The sequence below is a fragment of the Hippocampus bargibanti genome, linkage group LG10 (assembly GCF_051943395.1).
Source record: "Hippocampus bargibanti isolate YZ-2025 linkage group LG10, ASM5194339v1, whole genome shotgun sequence".
Taxonomy (NCBI): Eukaryota; Metazoa; Chordata; class Actinopteri; order Syngnathiformes; family Syngnathidae; genus Hippocampus; species Hippocampus bargibanti.
The window spans coordinates 14,535,651-14,558,956 of NC_142743.1; the positions used below are offsets into that span (position 1 = coordinate 14,535,651).

Sequence of the window (23,306 nt, forward strand, 5' to 3'; positions counted from 1 at the left end):
AATTCTCACTTTAAAGTCAGAATTCTGACTTTATTCTCAGAATTCTGACATTAAAGTGAGAATTCAGACTTTAAAGTCAGAATTTTGAGATTAAAGCAATTCTGATTTTGTATAGTTATAACTTTAGCTCCACGAACGTCACAAAGTCAGAATTTTGAGAATAAAGTCAGAATTCTCACTTTAAAGTGAGAATTCTGACATTAAAGTGAGAAGTCTGACTTTAAAGTCAGAATTTTGAGATTAAAGTCAGAATTTATAGTTATAACTTTAACGCCACGAACGTCACAAAGTCCGAATTCTGAGAATAAATTCAGAATTCTGAGAATAAAGTCAGAATTCTCACTTTAAAGTCAGAATTCTGAGAATAAAGTGAGAATGTTGCCAACCTTATTTTTTCTTCAGTGGACCTATAATCCTCTTCATTATTTTTCAAATATTCTGAATGCATTTATATAATCAATCATCATTTTTATTTTTGTAAATTATTTAAACAGTCTCAATTTCAAATACAAAAATTTAAACAACGGATTTGATTAGAGAAATTAACAATTATGGACATGGAACATCCCCAACAAAATTTACGAATTAATAGTTTAGGTTTCTTTTATTGATGGCTTTTTTAAAACGATGGAATACGAGGACCAATCAACGAGAGGAGGCGTTTCCAGCCGCACCTTTTCAATTCCGGCTTTCCTTGGAATAGTTTCGATAGGGTGAGTGTTTTGTCATCCCAGTCACTTTAAACACTATTGCACCGCCTTTCGCATGTGGAGTCGTGTGGTGCTTGACAACCGTGTGTACCTAAGATTTTGTGGAAAAGTGGCACCAGTAAACGATCTTCCATGTAGTTTTTTTTATGAAAAATATGCACAAGATTTGAGAATGGCAGGAAGCGTTTTGCTCATTTCAATCGGGGAAGCACTCACCCGAAAAGATGGCAAATGAACAGGAACATTACGATTATGAATAGAGGAGTGCTAGAGCCAAAAAAGGAGGAGACCTTTCCAGCACTGAGCACCATCCACCCACAGTCACGCGGAAAGGCAGTGCACAGTCCCACTCAGCTTTGCATGTGGCTAAACAAAAGCTTCGGGAGTTTTCATCTGCCCGGGATTAAAAGGCATCTGCGGTTTTCCCAAACGAAGGTGAATATTATAAACGTTACTTTCATTGATGTAAAATCTCATTCGTGTTCAACGTGTAGGCTGTTATTTGACGTTGTTGATGCTTTCAATTTGTTGATGCGATTTAAAGAAATATCTGTCATGTTACGAGTAGCCTACTATATATCACGTTTATATAAGAGATCAAATGTGATATTTTTTAGCTGAAACTATGTAATACAATGTGGTTTTACAATATTGTTACGAAGTGCCTTGGTCCGATTATTTCTTACCAAATTTTGATTTTGACATTATGTGCTGTCATTAAGAAATATCAATCCCGTCATTTTTTTTGTGTGAAAAACCCCTTAGCTTCATGTCAAATGTGGTCTCATAATAATGCCTCTGATTATACATCAGATTTTAATAACCTTTTTATGTCATCGTTTATGCTTATTCACATTTTTAAAAAGATGACTACAAAGAAATAAGTCTCACGCAATTTAATAGAGGACTCCAAATTCAACCATTCATGTAAATACGCAAACATGTTGAATTTGAAGAAGATAGTATCTAAATAGGTTCTTTTTTCCATCTCCTACACAGATGATGCAACAGGTGTGGGTGAGACCAACTGAGGCGAGTGGGTCTGTGTGGTGTGTCTGATTGGAGATGAGGACCGTTCTTCCAGTGAGTGTGGGCAGTGATGGAAGGGAGTCCAGCAGCCTACGCAGGATGAAGAAGCTCCTGGGGCTGAAGCTGAGTCACTCGGCGGACGCACATGCTGACACAGAGCCTGTCGTGTGCCTGAGGAGTTTCCAGCTGTTGGGTTCTGATGAACAATGCGAGGTGAGCTCCCCCTGAACTGAAACAGATCATTCAGGAGAGGGATTCATTTGCTTACTGTTACCTGATGGTGTCACTACTTTAATTGCCCGCATACAGTTGTGTACAGTATACAGTATGTCGCGTCGTGAAAGCTAGTCTTAAATTGTCAATAAAGTTTGTCCGATTCTTCGTGCAGAACTCATGCGGTTGTTTCACATCTGCACATTTCTTTTTACCTAGGAAGCTCACTGCAGTACCAATGTACATATTTTATCGGAAAGACGTAGCATGTTGGATGTAAGGTTTATATTTGTCTCAAGCCTTGTAAGCGTGTGGGGCGTTTAAGGAAGCACCACTAATTTTGGGAGATTTGTTGTTTGCTTGTCATCTCCTCACCATTCAAGTGAGTAATCGGCAATAATTGCAGTCTTTTCTGGCTCGCTCTGCCCTTTTGTTTGCAAAGAGTGCATAATCAAGCACGAAAGAATGATGCTCAATTCATTGTTAATTCATGGTGGGAATCTCGTTAGGGCAACAAAGGGCTCATTCTTGGACTCATCGGTGGCCTGGCTGATTAACATTTCATCATGTCTGCTGTTTAATTTTGTCCTATGTGTGCCTGGGTTGAATTGCTTTCATTTTAAATGTATTCAATGTAAAACATATTCAAGGTATATTTACAGAGCAACAAGGTAGCAAAAAACTTACTGTAAATGCTTTTCCTTCACATTATTGTTTAGATTGACATGCTGACGATCAAAAATACTGCATGTTCACGCAGACCTACCAGAGTGACATGAAACACTCTAATGTCCAATTAGTTGCTGGTTAAGATGTGTTTGAAGGTATTGTGGTGTTGCTAATTCCAAATTCCCCTTCCAGTAGCAAGTAATTGTTGGACAGATTGTTCGACACTCAAACGTGTTGTCGCTTTGTTTACCTACATTGACTACAACATGACACCTTATTATTTTCTCCCGATGCCATCTATTTTGATACTTTCAAGCGAGGGGGCTAAAGTTCCTTTTGCTGATGGCAAGAGACCAGTTTCATGCTGTGGGTGTTTCACCGCCACTCCCCTGACACCACAGGTAGGAACGCAAGATACTTGCCTGCAGAAAAGTGTCCAAACTGGATTCCTGAGAGGCAGAAGTGTACTAAACTTCACATGGCCTGATACTGGCATGACCAATGATCACGGGGCCCTTATATTTTGATGTACAGTGCATCTTTAGTCTGAAACTGATACGTTTTTAAGAATAGGTGTGTGGCATTTTCAGGCTTCACATATTTGGTCACAGTTCTGTTTTCATTTTCACTTGGTTGTTGTCTTCATTGTTGCGTGCACTATTTATGGCAAAAACTAATTGTGGGGAATCTTCCTAATCTCTTTACGTTTATGGAGATTCCCTGATTGCAGTGGTAAATATGGCACAGCAAGTGATACAAAATAACATTTCACCGTGTTGTTTTGTTTGACAACAAGTATTTCTTTTAAATTACTTAAATCAATTAAGAGTAGAGAAAGGGCTTTGGTTTAGTGTTTGATGTCAACATATTGACTGTGTGTGAAAGATTTTTCAATTGTACATTTTTGTATTTTTTATTTTTTTTTTAATATTGAACACTGAGTCATCGCAATATCAAATACAGTTCAGCAGTCTCACAGTAAGATTTTTCGTTTAGCTTGTTTGTCGTCATCATCTCATGTTGGCATTTTCCTATTCCACCGTCAGTGATTGGTCCGCTGTGCTAGCCCCGCCCACACCTGGTACTCCTCCGTACCGGCCTCTCGAACTCTGGTCTCTTACTAGTTTGGTTTGACATTTGCTTCCCGCTATTGTTTGAAGCCAAGATGGATATTCAGTGTGTTTTAGAGTTTGTCACTTCTCGGTGGAACGCGCAACACCCTTTTGTCTAAGTGCGCACGCGCCCCATAGAAAAAATGGGAACTCCGGGAAAATGGCAATTGACAATGGTGAGTTAAGGAAAAAAAATACTAATACGGTACCGTCATTATTCACGTTCTCTGTTTGATTTGTGATCGTAAAGAATCATGTTTTTGCCGGTCTGTGACATGTTTTCGTGCACATGTCTTACGAAACAGACGTTGTTCCTCATTTGGGGTTTCTATATAATAATAATAGTAATAATAATAATACATTCAATTTATAAGCGCCTTTCAAAACTCTCAAGGACACTTTACAGTCACAGGATAAGATTTTCATTAGTATGTGTTAATTTGATCACATGGGAACGAGCAACTTAATCAGGTATAATTTGAGGTGCAACCTTGTTCTTGACCGTTGGAAAGAACCGCTGTGAAAAGTTTGACAGGCGGTCACTGTGGTGGTGACCGCTTGTCACTGCACAAATGCTGCAGTCATCAGTCCGGTGACCAGCTAAATCGCAGCAATTGGTTAAGATGACACATAATTCAGGCGTTTTAATGGTTTGAGTCAGTTTGTCATGAGTTTTGTACTTCACATGAGTAGGTTTGTCACTGTTAAACTCGGGCTCACTGAAATGATGCGTGGAAAACATGTATCATTTTGAAAAAAATAATGACAAACATTAGCGTCTGCAATTAATTGTTGCTTTTATCAGTTTGAGTTTATTTCTCATGTTTTTTTTTCAAGTGGGAACGTTTTCATTATATATGATGGGGATAACAGTGTTTCAAATAATTTTCAAAGAAACATTTTGCAAACATTTGCTTATTCTTTGCAAAGGAAGAAAAAAGATGAAAGATGTTATTCTTGTGAAAATTAATATCGCCATACACTAACATGAGCCCTTGAATTTACCCCGACAGGAACAAGTACAGGAATGGGGTGATGAAGAGGAGGACGGGGCTGTGTTTGGCATCACGCTACGACGAGAGCCTGTCATTGCAAGCCCAAACATGGCCATGCTGGCCGACTGCACGTCCTGCAATTATGTCCAGTACCACACTGTGAAGCTGCGCAGACTCAAAGCAGGCACCCTGGAGCACTTGGTCACCCACCTTCTGGATCCCGAAAGTCAGGAGCCTGACTACGTCCATGTTTTCCTCTCCACTTATAGAGCCTTCACCTCTACCAATGTTCTCATTGAGCTGCTTTTTCAGAGGTGAGACTTTTTTGCCTACCAGTCAGCATATTTTGTCATTGTTACCATATTACACAAAGATCATTGGCTTGTGCAAACGTACAGCCAAGACTCGAGTGTCCATTTCAATTGCTGCGAGGAATAATAACAAAGTTACCATCCATTTAAACATTTTAACACGCACTTGCCAAGCACTTCATAAAGGTGCACCTGCACATTATTAATTCGATGCATTACGGTTGTGTACGGTTACGGTTAAGGTTTAAAAACAAGAACCAAAATATGAAACTAGTAACATTAGTATGAAGCAGTGTAGTGGTAATACAACAGTAATTTATAGCCGGATTGATGAACACTGTTAAATGAATCCAACTCTGATCATTATTTTTTAGGCTTGTGCCTCTTGTTTGTGGAGATATGGCAATAGTTTCACCCTTTGTGAAATACATAAAGAAACGTAACATGAAGTTTAAAACAGTTTTTCCCTCATTTTGAATTCCAGCGTCTGAACTGTTTCACCATAAATTCATGAACTATGCAGTTGTTTAATCGCTATTTATATGTGTAAATATGTGTTAATAACTTTGATATCTTTTTTTCACATTATTTTACATTCACTATCACTCAAGTGTAAAAAGAAGTTAACCACGAAAGTAATACATATGACCCGATTTGAGGCTAGTAATCTGGGTAGGCCTCATCTGGTTGGACTAGGCAGGTGAGTCATACAATACCTCAAGGTTGAAAGAGGCTATTGGACACATTAGCGACGTCACTTGACCTATGCGCAACAAAAAATACTTTTGCAATTCTGAATGAATCAGTGACGTTGATTCTTGTGTCAAAAAGATTTTACACTCTTTGTCCTGATGTCACATTCCTCATTAGGACAGCTTATTCATGAAAGCTCAGGAGACAAAAATAAATTGCCTGGCTTCAACTCTACTTATCATTTTTTTGCCAGTTTGAAGTGTAAACATTTTTTTTCTATGTCGCTATTCGTTTTTCACATACCACCAGTGTAGATGTAATGTTATTTGTCAAACAGTCACCCTCATACTTGCGCTGCTGGTGGCAACAGGCTTGCCATCACCCTAAGGACGCTTTTGGAACAGAAACACCATCCTTTGACTCACAGCATTTTGTTTGAGATGCTGTTAAATTGGACTCCACCTGAATGACATTCAAGTTTTGTGTGAATAATTTTTTATGGTAAAAAAAAATCTGTGATTTCCCTGATGCCGTATTTGTTTAATTTTTCAATGGCATTTAGTAAAAAAACAACACATGGAACAATCCAATAGATTTATGAACCTTTGTTAGTGATGGAAATGGTCACTTCACAGCCTCAAGGTAGTAGTCTGCATCCTGCTGACTGCATACAGAATAATGCAAAGCATTTCCCGACAATCCTAAAGGGTCAAGTCATGGCATAATACATTGAGGACCCTGCAATAAGTTGTACAGTAACTCAAATGGATTTTAATCACAACCTAACTTAATTTTGACTGATGTGCTGACCTTCCTTCCCCTTTGAATTTCTATTACAGTGATACCTCAGCTTACGAGCTTAATTGGTTACCAGAAAGTGTGTAAGGCGAAATGTGTGTCTTCCAGACATTAATTTCCGATAGGAAACCATTAAAAGTGAGAATAATCCGTTTCCAGGTCCCCATAAAACATAATTGTCGACTAAATAAGCCTTAAAACTGCACAAAATATACATTATTTTATGTATAATAAATGTGCTATTGTATTGTAATTAAAGAAATAAACTACTATATAATAAAGTCATTTTATTTACCTTTGTGATTGGATTGGATTGGATTTGCCTTTATTAGTCTCACAGTGATGGTCGTTGATGTAGTTGCCTCTTGGCAATATCTGAGTGAAGTGGCCGTGCTTTCTTGCCGATAATATCCTCACTAACACGGTCCCTTGCAAGCTGCTTTTCATTAATCCAAATCAACAGAAGTTTTTCAACCTCTTCTATTGCTTGAGACCGTTGCTGAGACAACACAGAAACACCCTTAGCCACACGTAGCAATGGTCGACTTAGCATACTGCTACTGGGACGCTAAGTCACACAAGTGCACACTTTGTTCATGTTTCTCGATGATCTTCTTCTGCTCGACCGTAATTTTCTTTTGTGTTCTTTTTCGGCTGAACACTAGCCTGTGGTGGGGTCTTTTTCACTCCCAAAAAAGCAAAAGTAGCCACTTAATAGTAAACCATGTATGCACTCAGACAAAGGGTGTGTAGAAAAGTAATCCGGCAACGACGGTGGCGCTCCGTGTGTTTCCCAAAAACTAGTTTGTATGCCAAGATTATATTCTCGCAAATTTAATGCTCGTAAGGCGAAAGGTACGTTAGCTAAAGCGTTCGTAAACCGAGGTATCACTGTATTTTGAATGTTAATGCCGTCAACTGTTAAAAGCCAGGTAAAATGTGAGAAGGGAGGCAAAATGATCATCAAATGCAAATTCAATCTCTTCAATCTCTTCGTTATTTGGATTCTGTTTGTGAGACGAAGACAAAATGACAAAATGCTTTTCTATCCAAATAACAGACTGTTTTCCTTTTTTCCCCCACCCAGAGAAGACACAATGGCAACAAATGGCGCATGCTTGCAAAGGTGAGTTCATTAAATTTGCTCACTTGTGAATCGGATATTTGCAGTTTTAATTACGTCTCTGGATTCAAACCAAATCAAAAATAAACACAAAACAAAAAATATCTAAATGGATTAATTTCTCCCAATTGCTCCTCAGTGCTTTGCACCCAGTGGTCAAGCTGTGGCTGGAAGAATATGGTGCTGATTTCCATGAACCCCCTCAATACCAGTCTCTCCGACTCTTACGTGCCAACCTTCGCCGGCGCCTCTGCTTTCGACGCTTGGCTCAGACTGCTGAGAATCTGCTCAAATTGCTCAAGGAACAAGGTAGAGGAAAACTTCCAGTTCTGTCACTGGTTATTGCTGCTACACTGAAAACCACAGCAAGCAACACACAGAATATAATCATGGTCTGATAAAATCTCGTAAAATATCAGTGTCTTGTCTTTGTGGGGTATGTAATAGCACTATCTTTTCCGCAGTATAAGGCACGTCAGAGTACAAGGGACACCTTGCATGGTCTATTTTAAAACTTTTACCTTTGACTGTATTGGATTGGATGTGCCTTTATTCGTCTCGCAGTAGAGACATTTACATTTCACAGCAGCAAAGTTATGAAAGGAAGAGGAAAGGAAAGAAAGATGTAGAAAAACAAAATACAGGAAAGGCAGCCACTCTCGCGGCGCCATCTTGACTAAAAAAAACACATAAGGCTCATGGAATCGAACCTATAATTTGGCATCCGCTAGATACAGCTATGCTAAAGGGAATACAATACAATACAGCTGATTGATTTAGCGCAGCTGTACCAAAGTGCTTTACAGAACATTTAAAATTCTACATCCATAAATCGGAATATTGATCCAAATATAAGGCGGATTAAGTCAAAGTCAGCTTTTAAGAAGCTTGAATACTTTTCAGCGCACCTTATAGTGCGGAAAATACTTCATTTAACTTTGCTGGAAAAACATTTTCAAGAGCAATCCTCTTGTTGTCACGTTGATGAAGTAATAACTGTCCTCCGTTTCCTCTTGGTACTTGAACTCCTAATTGCAAGTGGTGCGTTGAATGTTTTTATGCCATTCGTGCTTCCACATTTTTTGATAGATCGTAGCCAGTTTATGCCAGTGGAAGACAGAGTGCTGCTCTGTAAAGACGAAGCCGAAGACATCTTTATGAACTTCCATGTCGCCGATGTAGCAGAACAGCTCACCCGATTGGACATGGTGGGCTTTCCTCACTGCTTTTTGCACTGTCGTGACAGATAAAGAATATGACAATATCTGCGTTTGTTGTTCATGTTTTTTCATTTTCAGGAACTTTTTGTACAAGTGTTACCGTTCCACTGCCTGGGCTGCGTGTGGTCACAACGCGACAAGAAGGAAAACCGCAATCTGGCCCCCACCGTCCGCGCCACCATTTCCCAGTTCAATGCAGTCACCAACCTCGTTATCACTTCGCTGCTTTGCCCTTCTTCTCCGAGCCCGTCCACTTCTTCTCCCATTTCATCACCCAGCGCCTCCTTGAGTTTTCTCTACCCTTTGGGTCCCTCGGGGCAACCTCACTCATCTTACGGCAGTCCTTCCTGCAGAGCGCGTATCCTTGAGTGGTGGATCAATGTGGCACAGGTAAGTGTGGGAAAGAAGCATGCTTGAATGTCAAAGAAACACGGTCGTGCTCCAGAAATGTTCTCATTCTGGCTTCTTGCAGGCGTGCAGGCAGCTGAAGAATTTTTCTTCCTTACGGGCCATCCTGTCCGCCCTGCAGTCTAATGCTGTGTATCGCCTCAAGAAGACCTGGGTTGCTGTCAGCAAGTGAGCAACCTTCAAAATGCTTCAATTGCTCCATAAAAAATATTAACTCATTCACTGCCATTCACTAATTTATTTGGGAATTGAAAATATGACATAGATCGCCATTCCAGGATGTGTTTGCGTTTTGTTTTTTTCTTGTTTGGGTGCTGATAAAGCGCCAGCCGTGGCCTCTGGCCATGTTTTTTCCCCTTCCACAAGGGGCAGCATTTCCCTTTTTTTCATGTTAACGCTTTGTTCCAGCTTCAGCTGTTGTTAAAGCGCTATATAAACCAACGTGTATGCATTGCAGTGTATTTTGGACAGCTGCCCTCATTTCAAGTTCATATAACTCCAGACCCATATAATTTAGTAATTCTCTTTTTTTCTGCTGAAAGAAGAGAGTCTAAGGTTTCTTACGCTGCATTAAATGTTGATGAAGTCCTAAAACTCAATATTCTATGGGTCCTGGAATTCGAGAAACGATGACAAAAACCCTGGCACTGGGGTGGATGCATTTTTGCACGTCTGGCAGTGAATTAGTTAATACATTTGATGTTGAACCTGTAAAATGGGATTTTCTAGTTTTTTTTACAACCGCTTATTTTCTCAAAAAATTATTTCTATTGATAATCTGCCATAAAATATGTCATTGTAACAGCTGAAATCAAGTAATGCAATTCTGTAAATTTATGATGAATGAATGCATAATGCTATGTTGCTGTTTTTCTATTGAAAATTATTGTTAAAGATGAATCCATGGCATGTAGCAGTTCAATTATTCACATCAAAAGAACATTAGGTAATGGTAATTTAACAACAAACAACTTTGGGTGGCTGTAAATTTCTGATTATACTGAGTATACTACTGTATTTTTTTTTACTGTAAACTCCCATGAAAGAGTCATTCCCACGTGTAAATTGACAACTACTGGTAATGCTGGGTTAAGAATAACTAACTAATTTAAGACTATAAAACAATATTTTATGTCAAGCATTGGAGATAGGATGCGTTTCGTCATTCATCGCTGGTGATGGAAAGATGAAGCTTCAAAATTGCGACGAGAACCACTTTTATGTTTATATGCACTTATTGTGCTAAAAGCACACACACATGCTATTTTAGGAGCCCATTTATTTAAGTCAACACTCTGTGCATGTTGCTGGATGCGTTTGCGGTTGGTTTAAGGTAGAAGTATAGGAAGGTACAGATTTAAATTAAAATACAAGAAATGTCAATCTACACAGAAGCTGCGGGTCAAGAGGTCAAGAGCGTGTCGTCGAGTAACCGAAGGATCAGCTTTTTGAATTATGCTCGTTGCAAGTCACATGTCACCGTGGCAACCTACGTTGTTCCCTCCACACCAGAGTGTGACTGTGCCAACTTGAATATGCAGTGTGAGCTATTTTACTGTGAAGTCAAAGTACTGTAGGTGCTTGATAAAATAAGTCAATTACTATTGTCCCCATTGTCAGCAATGCTGTGTTATTTAACAGAGATTTTTTTAACAGTGGAGGTAAGCACTTAACAAGTCTTTATGTTCTGTTTTCAGGGAATGCTTGGCTCACTTCAAGCATCTGTGTGAGACATTTCCCGATGAGAACTGTATGCTGGCCAACCAAGAGATCCTAACAGAGGCAAGTAACATTGTGTACTTTAATATTACTACCAGTACGGAAATAATGTTCATTTATTTGTTTGTTAAACAAGTGTAGTGCTTAACTCATTCACTGCCATTCACATATTTATCTGGGAATTGAAAATATGACGTAGAGCACCATTCCCAAATGTGTTCATTTTTTTTTTCGTGTTAGGATGCCGATAAAGCGCTGGCCATGGCCTCTGGCCTTGTTTTTTCTTTTCCACAATGGGGCAGCATTTTCCTTTTTCCATGTTAGCGCTTTGTTCCAGCTTCAGCTGTTGTTCAAACGCTATATATACCAATATGTATGTATTGCATTGTATTTTGGACAGCCGCCCTCATTTCAAGTTTATATCACTGCAGAGCCATATAACTCATGAATTAACTTTTTTTTCTAATGAAAGAAGAAAGTCTAAGGTTTCTTACAATGCATTGAACTCAATATTCTGTGGGTCCTGGAATTCATGTGACAATGACAAAAACCCTGGCACGGGAGTGGACACATTTTTTCACGTCGTCTGGCAGTAAATGAGTTAAATGTTGTTGGTCATGTGCCATGCTGTCCAATAAGACAAACTAAACTTTAATTCGCCTGTGCAAAATGTTACAAAAGCATTATGTGTCTTAATCAGTGTGTGGACTCGAACTGTGTGTACGTTGTATTTTCCAGCTGATCCTCTTTTCAACACTGCACCTTTTCTGCTTGACCTTTATTTTACATTGTTTGATGAATGTCCAGGCTCCAGTTTCAGCTGTTTCTCAGCCTCTATTATTCGCTCTCTCTCCGTCGGGGATATGAATAAAATCTAGGCTCGAGTATCTTGTGACGATGCCTTTCTCAGATGCTCATAGAAATATCATAACTCACAAATACTGATTGTGAGTGGCATTCCCGGCTCACCTTTTCTGACCCAACAACAACCCTGTCATCAGGTGCCCAACCCGGGAAAGAACACTTATGTAATATATCTGCCGTGTTGTTTGGTGAGTTGATTGTCGTTATGGTATTCAATCAAAGCAGACTCGTGTTTTGTTGCAGGGTGGGAGCCAGCAACAGGTCAACGGTAGCTCTCGGCTGCCCCTGCTCTGTTCCAAACAGAAGGTAAGGAACGGCCAAATGATTTATTCTCTATGTTGATATATGGATATATATTCTGACAATCTAACTATATAGATCTCTACTCATGCAGCAAGTTGGCCTTCTAAAAAAAATTAGTTCGTACTGTACAGCTTTTTTTCCCCTTGCTTTTTGCAAGTCTAAATTAGCACTTTGCTTCTCATTAAATCACATTGTATAGCAAAACTGAGAATGACAGATTTGCTACGTTTTCCATGGAGACTGTTCCTGTACTGGACTGGAAGTCTGATTGTTTGAGAACGAGGAAATGATAGATAAAAACAAACTTCTTCTCTACACTTCTCTTGCCACCTCATATAAAAAGCAAGTACTGTCGTACAAAGCGGGCAAACTACCTGAACATGAAATGGATGAAATACTCAGGTCTCCCATCTGAGTGTTAATTAAAAATGAAGCCGAGGTTTTATTCCGAAACAAAAAAAGTTAATATTAAAGCATAGTAACATTTTATGCAACTGCAATATCAACACAAGGAAAAATGAACTGTTTTCAAATGATGATAGAAAATATATAGCCTTCCAAATGAAAAATAACCAATTTACAAAATGTGTCTCCAGTATTTTCATTTGAAAATACATACAGACACACATTTTGAATGGGTGGTCAAAGCCGCATTTAGTGAATAGTTTAAAATGGCGATCTTTTCAATCAAGCAATAAACTTTTGGCCTATTTCTGCGCCTGTTGGGGACAATTGGTGCAAAATGGAGAAATTAGAGGGGGAGTAAACACACAAAAATAAATCTTACATTTTTTTGGGGGTGGGGGGTTATTTTAAAATATTTTTTTAAAGGGTAAACTGAATAGTTGGAACAATTTGAATTGCTCAAAAACCATGGGAATAAAATCCTATCTGGCCACACAAATAGACAAATCCGGTAGAGGTCCTTTTAGCGAATGGGATGCCAGGATAATGATCGGTAGTAGCTGTTGAGGCTTTTTGTAACTTCGCAAATGGAGGAGGTGCCCTTGTACTTATAATTTGGACTGTAGTTTCTGTTTCAATTTTGAATGTTTTTTGTGAAGTCTTTCTGATTCTTTTCAAGTGCCGGAAGTACGTCAGACCTGTAGGACAGTAGTCCCCAACCTTTTTTTTGCGCCACGGACCGGTTTGATGTCAGACAATATTTTCACGGACCGGCGGATAAATACAACAAAATAAAATGATACGACAGGCATGGAAACTGTTTTTTTCTTTCCTTTAAATAGAATAATAAATGTGAATCCATTGTGTATTTTCATCATTTTTCAAAATAAAACATAGTTTGGACGCAGATAATAAATAAAACGGAAATTATATAAATTATTTATTCTATCTGCGCGGCCCGGTACCAAATGACCCACAGACCGGTACCGGTCCGCGGCCCGGTGGTTGGGGACCTCTGCTGTAGGATTTGTCATTTTGTAGGACTTTGTATAAATGTTCGGCACATCATGTCTCTTCTGAGCCATGAAATGTTACCTTGTTGTTTTTAGAAGTATAAAGATGGAATTGTACCTTACTTGGGATCCTACCTGACTGCCCTCACTATGTTGGACACGGCTCTCCCTGACTCTGTGGAGGTGAGGAGACATCACGCCGGTTTTCACATACATATCCTTTTCATGCCAATGCAGTATTTCATTCTTTTTCTTCACTTCTGTCCAAAGGGTGGCTTGATCAACTTTGAGAAGCGCAGGCGGGTAAGTTTCGCCACTCCCCCTCGACCTTATTAAGGCTTACCTGACTGATATTTTTTTATGTTATTATTCTTATTTATTGTCAACTGGCTGCTGAGTTCTCAAATTGATCGTGTTGGCTGTCTCTGTAATATCTGCCTTAGGAGTTTGAGATTCTCTCTCAGATTCATCAACTGCAGGCTTCCTGTTCTCACTACCAGCTTCCAGTGAACCCCCGCATAACTAACTGGCTGCAGGCGCACACGCTGCTCCTCAGTGATCAGGAGAGGTTCAAACAAACCCTTTGCTGTCATTACGATGCACAAACAATCAAGGAACACAGTCAGGCCGATTGAGCATCTTTTTCTTCTGTCCTGAAGCTATGAACTGTCTCGTGAACTGGAACCACCCGTTGATCCATGTCCCACTTCTCCCAATTTATGGAGCAGTCGATTGCTGACAAAGAAGCTCCCCCCGTAAGTACGGCGATTTATCTTCAAATGCTGTGCAAAATCCTTCACTTGTGTGCATAGTCCAGACCAAATGTCCAAATGTCTCAGATATAATCGTTTTCTTCAACAAGAGATATTGGAGTTCATAATGTCCATTTTTTTTTTCTCTTTGCTTTTTGCAAGTCTAAATTAGCACTTTGAGACTCATTAAATCAAATTGTATAGCAAAACTGAGAATGACAGATTTGCTATGTTTTCCATGGAGCCTGTGCCTGGACTGGACTGGAAATCTGATTGGTTGAAAACACTTGTATTCTGGCATTGCTCAAATTTTGGATTCGCTTGCCTAAGATGTTTTCATGACCCTGCGGTTTGTCAGTTGCCCTCATCTGATCGTCATCATTCATATTTCTCGGTGCAGGTCACGAGCAACCAGTGACGCTTCCCTGGCGAAGACTCACGTTGACCAGATGAGTGTGTCGTCTTCGAGCTCCAGCGGTTCGGACATGGACGACCTCTGTGTTTCTCATTTTTCCCCATTCAGACTCAAACTCAAGGTCGGGACACTTCATAATGTATCTGCGTGAGCTAAGTTTTACAATAAGGATTGAAACATTGGACATTTAAAGGACAACCGACACCATTTTTTTGTTTCCGAACTGACATCAGAAAAACGTTTGATAGCATCTAAAATACCCAAAACACGCAGGCGGATATTTTTAGTCAAATGCAAAACACCAATAAAAATGAGTTAAAGTGCCCAAAACTACTTCAAAATGACCTCGGGATGGCGAGTTTCAGAAGGTCCCGCCCCCTTGTTCGTGACGTCACAGCAAGATGTCTTTGCCTTGCTCTAGAATCAAAACAATGGCTTCAGATTCGGAGATTATGCTTTCTTGTTACTCATCCAGTTATGAATATGATTCAAATAGTTCTGAAGAGGAAAGCATAAATGTTTGCTATCGATTAAAGAAGTCCTTCCGGATCATTTTGAGGCGTCTGGACTCCAATGTAGCGTCCCGGAAAATGCACAAGATGGCGCCCAAGCTCCGTTGGAAATGGGCTGATTTGTCTGCTGGGAATTTGTGTCAACTAGTATCAAATAGTAATCTTGGTGCAACACACAACGATTCACCATCGCATTATTTATGTGTTTTCCTTGTAATTTGGCTATCAACACGAAGTTTTCAGACCAAACAAAGTACCCAAAATGCATTGTGTGTCTCTTTCTCGGTCAGGGCCGTTCCCTCCGTGACGTCACGTCAGGTATCGTCATCAACTCGATAACAAGACTTCCTGAATATTCAGAGCAAGTCTTAAAACGTAAAATATAGCTATATACCGTGGAATCTTTGTAGAAGTCATTTGAAGTGATTTTACAAATTATGGACACAAGGACAAGTTAACTTCAACCTGAAAATTGTAGTTTTTTTGTGTTTTGCATTTTAAAAGCATATCGCCTTTGTTAAAAACTATGTGTTCAATTTCCTTCGTCCTTTCACAGTCGCTCTCCAGCTCAATGCACAACATCACCGAAGACTACGCCTCTGTGTCGTCATCGTCCTCCCCCATCTTCTCCAACTCCTCCTGCAGCTCTTCCAACCCCGACCTGAGCAGCAGCTCTTTGGGGCTTCGGCCAAACTCTTCCTCATCGTCATCCTCCTCCTCCTCCAGCGTCTCGACACAGTCGGTGCTGCCTGTTTACAACAAACAGCTTGCTGACTCATGTATCGTTCGAGTCAGCGTGGAGTGTGTCAACACCGGCAACATCTACAAAAGCATTCTGGTGAGGGAGAACACACAGCTCATCCTACACCGTGTTGGCTCACCACGAGCTCTTTTTTGTTTTAAAGACTTTTAAAAAATCTGTTTTGACAGTGTAGAAGCACACAAGGTGTTAGCGGGTTGTGCAACAAACATCATTTCAAAAAACAGAAATAAAACCTACAATGTAGCAGCTTGAGCAGAAAAAAATCCTGATGGTGAAAAGCAACATCAGGAATTAAATCAGAATCATCAGAATCAATGAAGTGCTTGTTGCAGACACTAAAATGGAATTCAATGTGTATTTTCTTTTTTTTTTTTTTTGGTCAAATAACTTTGTCCCTTAGCTGACGAGTCAGGATCACACACCTCAGGTCATTCAGAGGGCTCTGGACAAACACCACCTAGAGGACACGTTCAGCTGTCAAGACTTTAGCCTCTTCCAGATGCTCAACAATGGAAATGGTATGCTTTAATGATTGACAATCATTTCAGAAAAGGTGTGTAGTTTCAATGTGTTTTCACAGTGAATTTATTAGTTTGTATTACTTGTATCTGTTGTTTTAGTTTATCACAGGAAGTATGGTGTCGTAAAAACTAATATATATATATGTATATATATCTTTTTTTTAACTCATTCACTGCCATTCCCGAATGTAGTCAGGAATTGAAAATATGACGTAGAGCGCCATTCCCGAATTAGTTCAGGTTTTGTTTCTTCTTGCTTGGGTGCCGATAAACCGCTGGCCACATCTCTGGCAATGTTTTTTTTCCTTTTCCACAAGGCGGCAGCATTTCCCTTTTTTTTTCCATGATTGCACTTTGTTCCAGCTTCAGCGGTTGTTAAAGCACTGTGTAAACGCAGCTGATACATTTGTTTATAACTGCTATCCCATAGTTGACCAGCAGGTGGCTGTGCTTTATTTTTCTTTACATTACATTGGGTTGTTGTCACTTCCTGTACAGGTTTTACTTTCCGCGCTTTGTTATTTAAGTTTCATTTTACTGAGAAGACGAGAATAGACATGCTTTATCGCTGTCCTGTTTAGCAAGGAAAAGATAAAAAGAACGAAGATCAAAGCGGGCAAAGTGTTCTACGGTCTTGGTGTCGGTGGTGTGAAATCACATTAAAGAATTAACCATCAGTACAAAGAACCGGAGTCCTCGAATGGAAGCACAGTATAACACTTTGCCCAATTTCGGAAGTTTTTGATCTTCGTCCTTTTCCTTGCAAAACAATACAGCGATAAATAAAGCATGTCCATTCTCGCTGTCTTCTCAGTAAAAATGAAAGTAGCGAGGAAAGTAAATCTACACCGGAAGTGACAATAACCCAACGTAATGTCAAGAAAAATACAATACAGCCATCTGCTGGTCAACTATGGGATAGCAGTCATAAACAAATGTATCAGCTGCATTAACACACTATATAAGCCAAATCTTGCCCGCTACATCATTTTTTTTGGCCCGCGAAAGCAAATCAAACTGGTGAAATTCCATGATGCTAGCTAAAATCCTAACCAAAATTTCATATTTTTGGATATAAACCACAATAACAGTCATTATTCTTGACTTCAGATTTGGAAACTAGCTATTCATTAATTTGTTGTATGCTCTATATGTAATATGTGGAGGGGATTAAACATTCTAATGGCTTCCCCAAATTCATAACGGCCCTCGAGAGGAAACCACAACTACAATGTGGCCCGCGGCAAAGAATGACTTTGACACCACTGATATAAACCAATATGTACCTTTGTACTGTATTGCATTGTATTTAGGACAAGCTCATGTAACCCCAGACATATATAATTTAGAAATTAACTATTTTTTTCCTGGTGAAAGAAGAATGTCTAAGGTTTCTTACACTGCATTGAATGTTTATGTCGTACTAAAACCCAATATTCTGTGGCTCCTGGAATTCGAGTGACAATGACAAAAATCCTGGCACTGGAGTGGACATATTTTTGCACGTTTGGCAGTGAATGAGTTAAAAAGAAGCCTCCCTAAAACAAATCTTGAGACATATAAAATGCCTTTCAGAGCTCCACATCCCCGACAACGCCAACGTGTATTACGCCATGTGCACCACCTCCAACTATGACTTTGTCCTGCATCAACGCTGGAGGAACCACGGGAGACATGCGAGATCTTCCTCCAGTCCCGCAGCGCCAGCTCGTGTCCGCCACGCCAAGTAACTAACGGCTGTCATTCAAAGTAAATCGGCCAAGGAGAGCCCAAAGTCAGTTTGTTTGGGTTTAGGCGGCAACCACCCTAATGTTGCGAACTTTGCCCAGACGTCTTGTGTCAGTGTCTCGGTTGCATTTGATACATTTGGACATTACACCGACTCCTCCACAACATGGCCGAGCACGTCACAGGCATGTTGCGAGCTTTTGCACAATTAAAAAATGTGTGACTGATATGCAGCAACCAGGCGCTGGCTGCAACTTGCTTTGCGAGTGGAAGTGTTGCGCGTGCATTAATTGGGCCACAAGAGGGAGACTGTGGTTTGACTAATGCTGATCCAAACCACCCTGACCAGTGATATCTGCATTTAGTGTTTGTCTTTTCTAAAGGTTTTTATGAAACTTAACATCAACCCAAGGGTGGTCATCACATCAGTATTCTCCTTTGGAGCAAATTATTTTATTTTATTTTGTTTGTGGGCCCCGTTACAGTTCATTTTGAAAGTAGAGCCGAATGTAGTACAACATGAAAGATGAAAGCTAGTTCCCGTGGGGAGATGAAGATATGATTTTGCAGTGTTGGTCTTAACGGGGTTGGGGACCTACTATATGGGAGACTGAGTTGAATGGGGTGATGTCACTAATACAAGATGGCATCATTCATCTGTGATGCTGATGACGTGTTTCGTACAAAGGATGGTTTTTGTATGTGAAGGATGAAGCGTCCCAGGAAGTGAAAAGGCAATCCGGTGATGTTAAATCCTTGCTTCTTTTTGAAACACTTTGCTATGATTGTTGACCTTTGTTTGCCAAGAGTTTTGAAACAGTGGTGAGTAACATGCAGTTTTGTGGAGGATTTTGCATCACTGATACAAGCGTGAATGCTTTTTTTTTTCTTCACTAGTTGTGATCGGTTCACGCACTATTTCAACTCAAATCAAATATTGGTGTTTTATTTCCCTTTGACATTTTCCCAAGCTCTTTGTCATTTGAAATACTGTTCGGTGTCCAATAAAATATTTTATTATTTATTGCTCAGATTACATTGTATTGATGACTTGAATAGAAAAACAAAGGCTTGGAGACTGATTACATGATCGTGAGACAATGCACCGGGGGCCAACTCGGGCCTGCCCCATCATTTTATTTGGCCCGCAAAAGCAAATCAAGCATGTCAAATACCATGATGATTGCTAAAGTCCGAACCAAAATCTCAAATTGTCCCATGCAGACCACAATAACAGGCCTTATTTTTGACTTCAAAACTAGTTCTTCATTAATTTGTTGTCCGCTCTAGATGTAATATGTGGAGGAGGTTAAATATTCTAATGCCTTTCCCCAAATTCAAAACAGCTCCTGAGAGGAAACTGTAACTACAACGTGGCCCGCAGCAAACAAAAAATCCAACCTAATTGACTTTGAGAGGTCCCGCAAAGAGGGATTGGGGAAACTGACCAACGTTAAGTTGATGTCATAATTATGATGCCAAGGTCTTGGCATCATATTCAAAAGAATTATGCTGTAATTACTGCCAAAAGATGCACATCAATCATAGTCCCAAGCGAGATCTCATCATTGGCCACCACCGGACCACACACCCTGGCATACGCTTTCCTGGATGTACTCGGTAAAAGTTGTAAAACATGTGTCGACCTGGAAGGGTGTCGAAAACCGCAAGCAGCAGGAGGGCTATGACTCCACCACAAAAAGTATGAAAGTCAGGCTATTATACAGAAACTGCTATCAGCCCTCCCCATACCTATTCAAGGGACTACATTCCACTAAAACAATCACATTTCCACCTGCTCGACGAAGAGGAATCATCTTGCAGGCATGGCCTCTGTAACACCCCCATGAACATACTGTATTGTGTGTGTGTGTGTGTGCGTGTTTGTATGGCTAGTCTTGTGAGGACCACTAACATTTTATACCATACGTAATGAGGACATTTTTGACAAGTGAGGACCTTTTGGCCGGTCCTCACAAGTTTTTCATTCTAAAGGCTTCTAGGGGGTCTATATATGCATCTGTTAAAGTTTCAGAGAGGTCCTCACAAATTCACCCAAAAATATTATTTGGTGTGTATTTTCATTTCACTTAGATACACACACTTTTTACTCATTGTGTGTGTTTATGTGCGTGTTTAATGAGAGGAAAAAGTTTATACCACAAAAAGTAAGACAATATTTTAACCAAATTCACTACAGGGGTGAGGACTTTGAATGTAGCCATTCAGAAACCTCACTCCTGCTGTTAGTTCAGTTTCAAGTCCACTTTTTATTGCTTTGATTTAAAAAAAAAGTGGGAAATGGGGTGACAATTAGTGTTCAAATGTAACACTAGTTCTTCTCTAAACTGGTCCTCATCCTTATCGAGTTATCCGAACCTCACAAAACCATTGAAACAGGTGTGGGTGTGGGTGTGGGTGTGTGTGTGTGTGTGTGTGTATGTGTGTGTGTGTGTGTGTGTGTGTGTGTGTGTGTGTGTGTGTGTGTGTGTGTGTGTGTGTGTGTGTGTGTGTGTGTGTGTGTGTGTGTGTGTGTGTGTGTGTGTGTGTGTGTGTGTGTGTGTGTGTGCGCGCGTGCATGCGAAGCTACTGCTAGCTAGCCTGCACACTGCACATTAGCTTGCTTTCTGCTGTCTCTCGCAGAAGTATATTGAGGATAACGTTAGCATGAGGCTTGTTAAAGTGCCATTGATATTCAACTGTGTTATTCATGGTATTGTTTCATTGCAAATTAGAGTCACGGCAGAACTTTTTCTCTCCACAAAGGCGAATCCTTCCGTCCATCCTACCTCATTTTTTTTACTCACCAGGCTTATTCAAAAGGGGGCGATTACCTGTTTCGACATCAACGACCATAGGTCAGTATCATCCAATGAGAATTGCACTTTCCGCCAACTTCCGCCCAAACGGGAAATGAACAGCGAAAAAGTGAGAATATGTATTTTGTTTTATCGGTGAGTCAGTGGTGAATCATCAAAAGAGCCATCTATGGCTCGTGAGCCATAAATTCCCGACACCTGCTGTAGACAGATGGGAGAAATGGCCGAGACTAATCCAAATGGGTTAATCCACTTAATGGCTGCAGGTTTCCTTACTCATCTTCTCCGTGTTGTTTGTCTGCCACGTCAGGCTGAGCTTGAGAGACATCATGAGAGTGTGCAGGGCCTTGCTGTGGCCTGTTGTGGCATCTGCCCTGAAGACCTCCAACTTCAAATTTATTCCTCTCATTGTGACACAAATCAGAACAGTCCCGCAGTTCACCCTCAGTTAGTTCAAGGGACTTGAAACAGTACGTTTATTTAGTTAGTTTTATTAGTTAATTTATTAAAAGTGATGCTTGAAGGAAAGTGCCTGGCGGTCTGACCAGCACTCATGAAGCCTGGCAAGGAGCAACTTGGAAAAAAAAAACTCCTTCCCATGGGCTCACCACCTATGGAAGGGGTCAAAGGGGTCAGGTGCAGCATGAACTGGGCAGGGATTGAGCTCGTACGATGAAGATGTGAACTCCAATGCTCATGGGCCATAGAATGGCAGGGAAGGAGCCCGAGATGGTGCGCAAAGTCGAGATGTTCCCACTCGATATAGTTGAGCAGCTCACGAACTCGCACGACTTGGCAAGTGCGTGCATACTTATTTATCACTGGGTCAGCGTCTGCAAACGAGGGTTCACGCTGATGCACAAAGGTGTAGCTTCCCTTTGCCTTTGACAGATCCTAATTGTTGTTTATATCTATGGATGAAACTGCAGCTTAAAGGACAACTGACGCCTCCGGACAAGTTGTGTCCATAATTTGTAAAATCACTTGAAATGACTTCTACTGAGCGTATTTTACAAAGATTCCACCGCATACAGCTATATTTTATGTTTTAAGACTTGCGCTGAATATTCAGGAAGTCTTGTTTTTGAGTTGGTGACGATTCCAGACGTGACGTCACTTCTGGAACGCCCCTGACCAAGAAAGCAACACACAATGCATTTTGGGTACTTTTGTTTGGTCTGAAAACTTCGTGTTGATCCGTGTTGATGGCGAAATTGGAAGGAAAATATAAATAACGCAATGGTGTATCGTTGTACTATTTGATACTAGTTGACACAAATTCCCAGCAGACAAATCAGCTCATACCAGTACTGGGACGCTAAGACGCTAAGTGTCCCAGTACCGGTACTGGGACGCTAAGTCAAACAAATGCACACCATGTTCATGTTTTTCGATGCTCTTCTTCTGCTCGACCGTAATTTTCTTTTGTGTCCTTTTCGGCTGAACAGTACCCTGTGGTGGGGTCTTTTTAGGTCGCATAATAGCAAAAGTACTCCACTTGATAGCAAACCACATCTGCACTCAAAGGGGGTGGGGTAAACTGGTCCCCCAGCCACCGTGGCGCTGTGTGGTTTGGATCGTCCGCTGAAAACTAGTTTGTATGCCAATCAGAATCAGAATCAGAATCAGAATACCTTTATTCGTCCCGCAATGGGGAAATTTTAAGATTCCCCATTATTATATTCCCCAAGATTATATTCTCGCGAGTTTAATGTTCGTAAAGCGAAAGTTCGTGAGCTAAAGCGTTCGTAAGCTGAGTAATCACTGTATAGAATACAAATGTTTGATTCATTACATTTTTAAACTCTGAATAAATGTCCTTGAGAGTTTTGAAAGGCACTTATTCATAAAATGTATTATTATGATTGTGTTACAATTTGTTTGGTTTATACTTGATGCTTTATTGTTATTTTACTTTAAATAAATATATGATACATATTTAAATAGCTATCGGTACCATGACTTGTCCTACTTGTTTGTTACTCTACTTGACAAGTGCTTTGTTGACTGTGCATGCTTACACCGTGTTTACACTAGCACATGCTATGTTTGTTGTTTTGCAACATCTTCAGAATTTGCGTTTTAAGAGGACTCAACCGGAATGAATGTGAACCTTTTTACTATTTTGCATTGTTTCACTACAACTATGTTCTTTTATTGTTTTTGTTGCTGAATATATATATATATGCTGGATATATTGGATCCCCAGTG

At 40.1% G+C, this 23,306-nt stretch overlaps 1 protein-coding gene across 1 annotated transcript; it reads left to right on the plus strand.

Annotated features, from left to right (window-relative positions):
* Positions 1-760: 760 nt before the first annotated feature.
* rgl3a (ral guanine nucleotide dissociation stimulator-like 3a) lies at positions 761-19,307 on the plus strand. Its single transcript, XM_089006743.1, has 18 exons — positions 761-1,145; positions 1,710-1,952; positions 4,747-5,042; positions 7,618-7,656; positions 7,793-7,962; positions 8,743-8,861; positions 8,952-9,263; positions 9,346-9,449; positions 10,979-11,063; positions 12,108-12,170; positions 13,682-13,768; positions 13,856-13,888; positions 14,029-14,153; positions 14,245-14,340; positions 14,738-14,873; positions 15,821-16,102; positions 16,428-16,545; positions 18,124-19,307. The coding sequence occupies exons 2-18, from the start codon at positions 1,776-1,778 to the stop codon at positions 18,276-18,278; spliced, it is 2,397 nt and encodes a 798-aa protein (XP_088862869.1). The 5' UTR covers positions 761-1,145; positions 1,710-1,775; the 3' UTR covers positions 18,279-19,307.
* The last annotated feature ends 3,999 nt before the right edge of the window (positions 19,308-23,306 follow it).

What these genes read in the sequence shown, in the direction of transcription:
- rgl3a (XM_089006743.1), top strand. Translation starts at nt 1,776, where the DNA reads ATGAGGACCGTTCTTCCAGTGAGTGTGGGCAGTGATGGAAGGGAGTCC. An exon ending in CTCTCCCTGACTCTGTGGAG is followed by an intron (nt 13,769 to 13,855) that starts GTGAGGAGACAT and finishes TTCTGTCCAAAG; the next exon opens with GGTGGCTTGATCAACTTTGA. An exon ending in CTCCTCAGTGATCAGGAGAG is followed by an intron (nt 14,154 to 14,244) that starts GTTCAAACAAAC and finishes TCTGTCCTGAAG; the next exon opens with CTATGAACTGTCTCGTGAAC.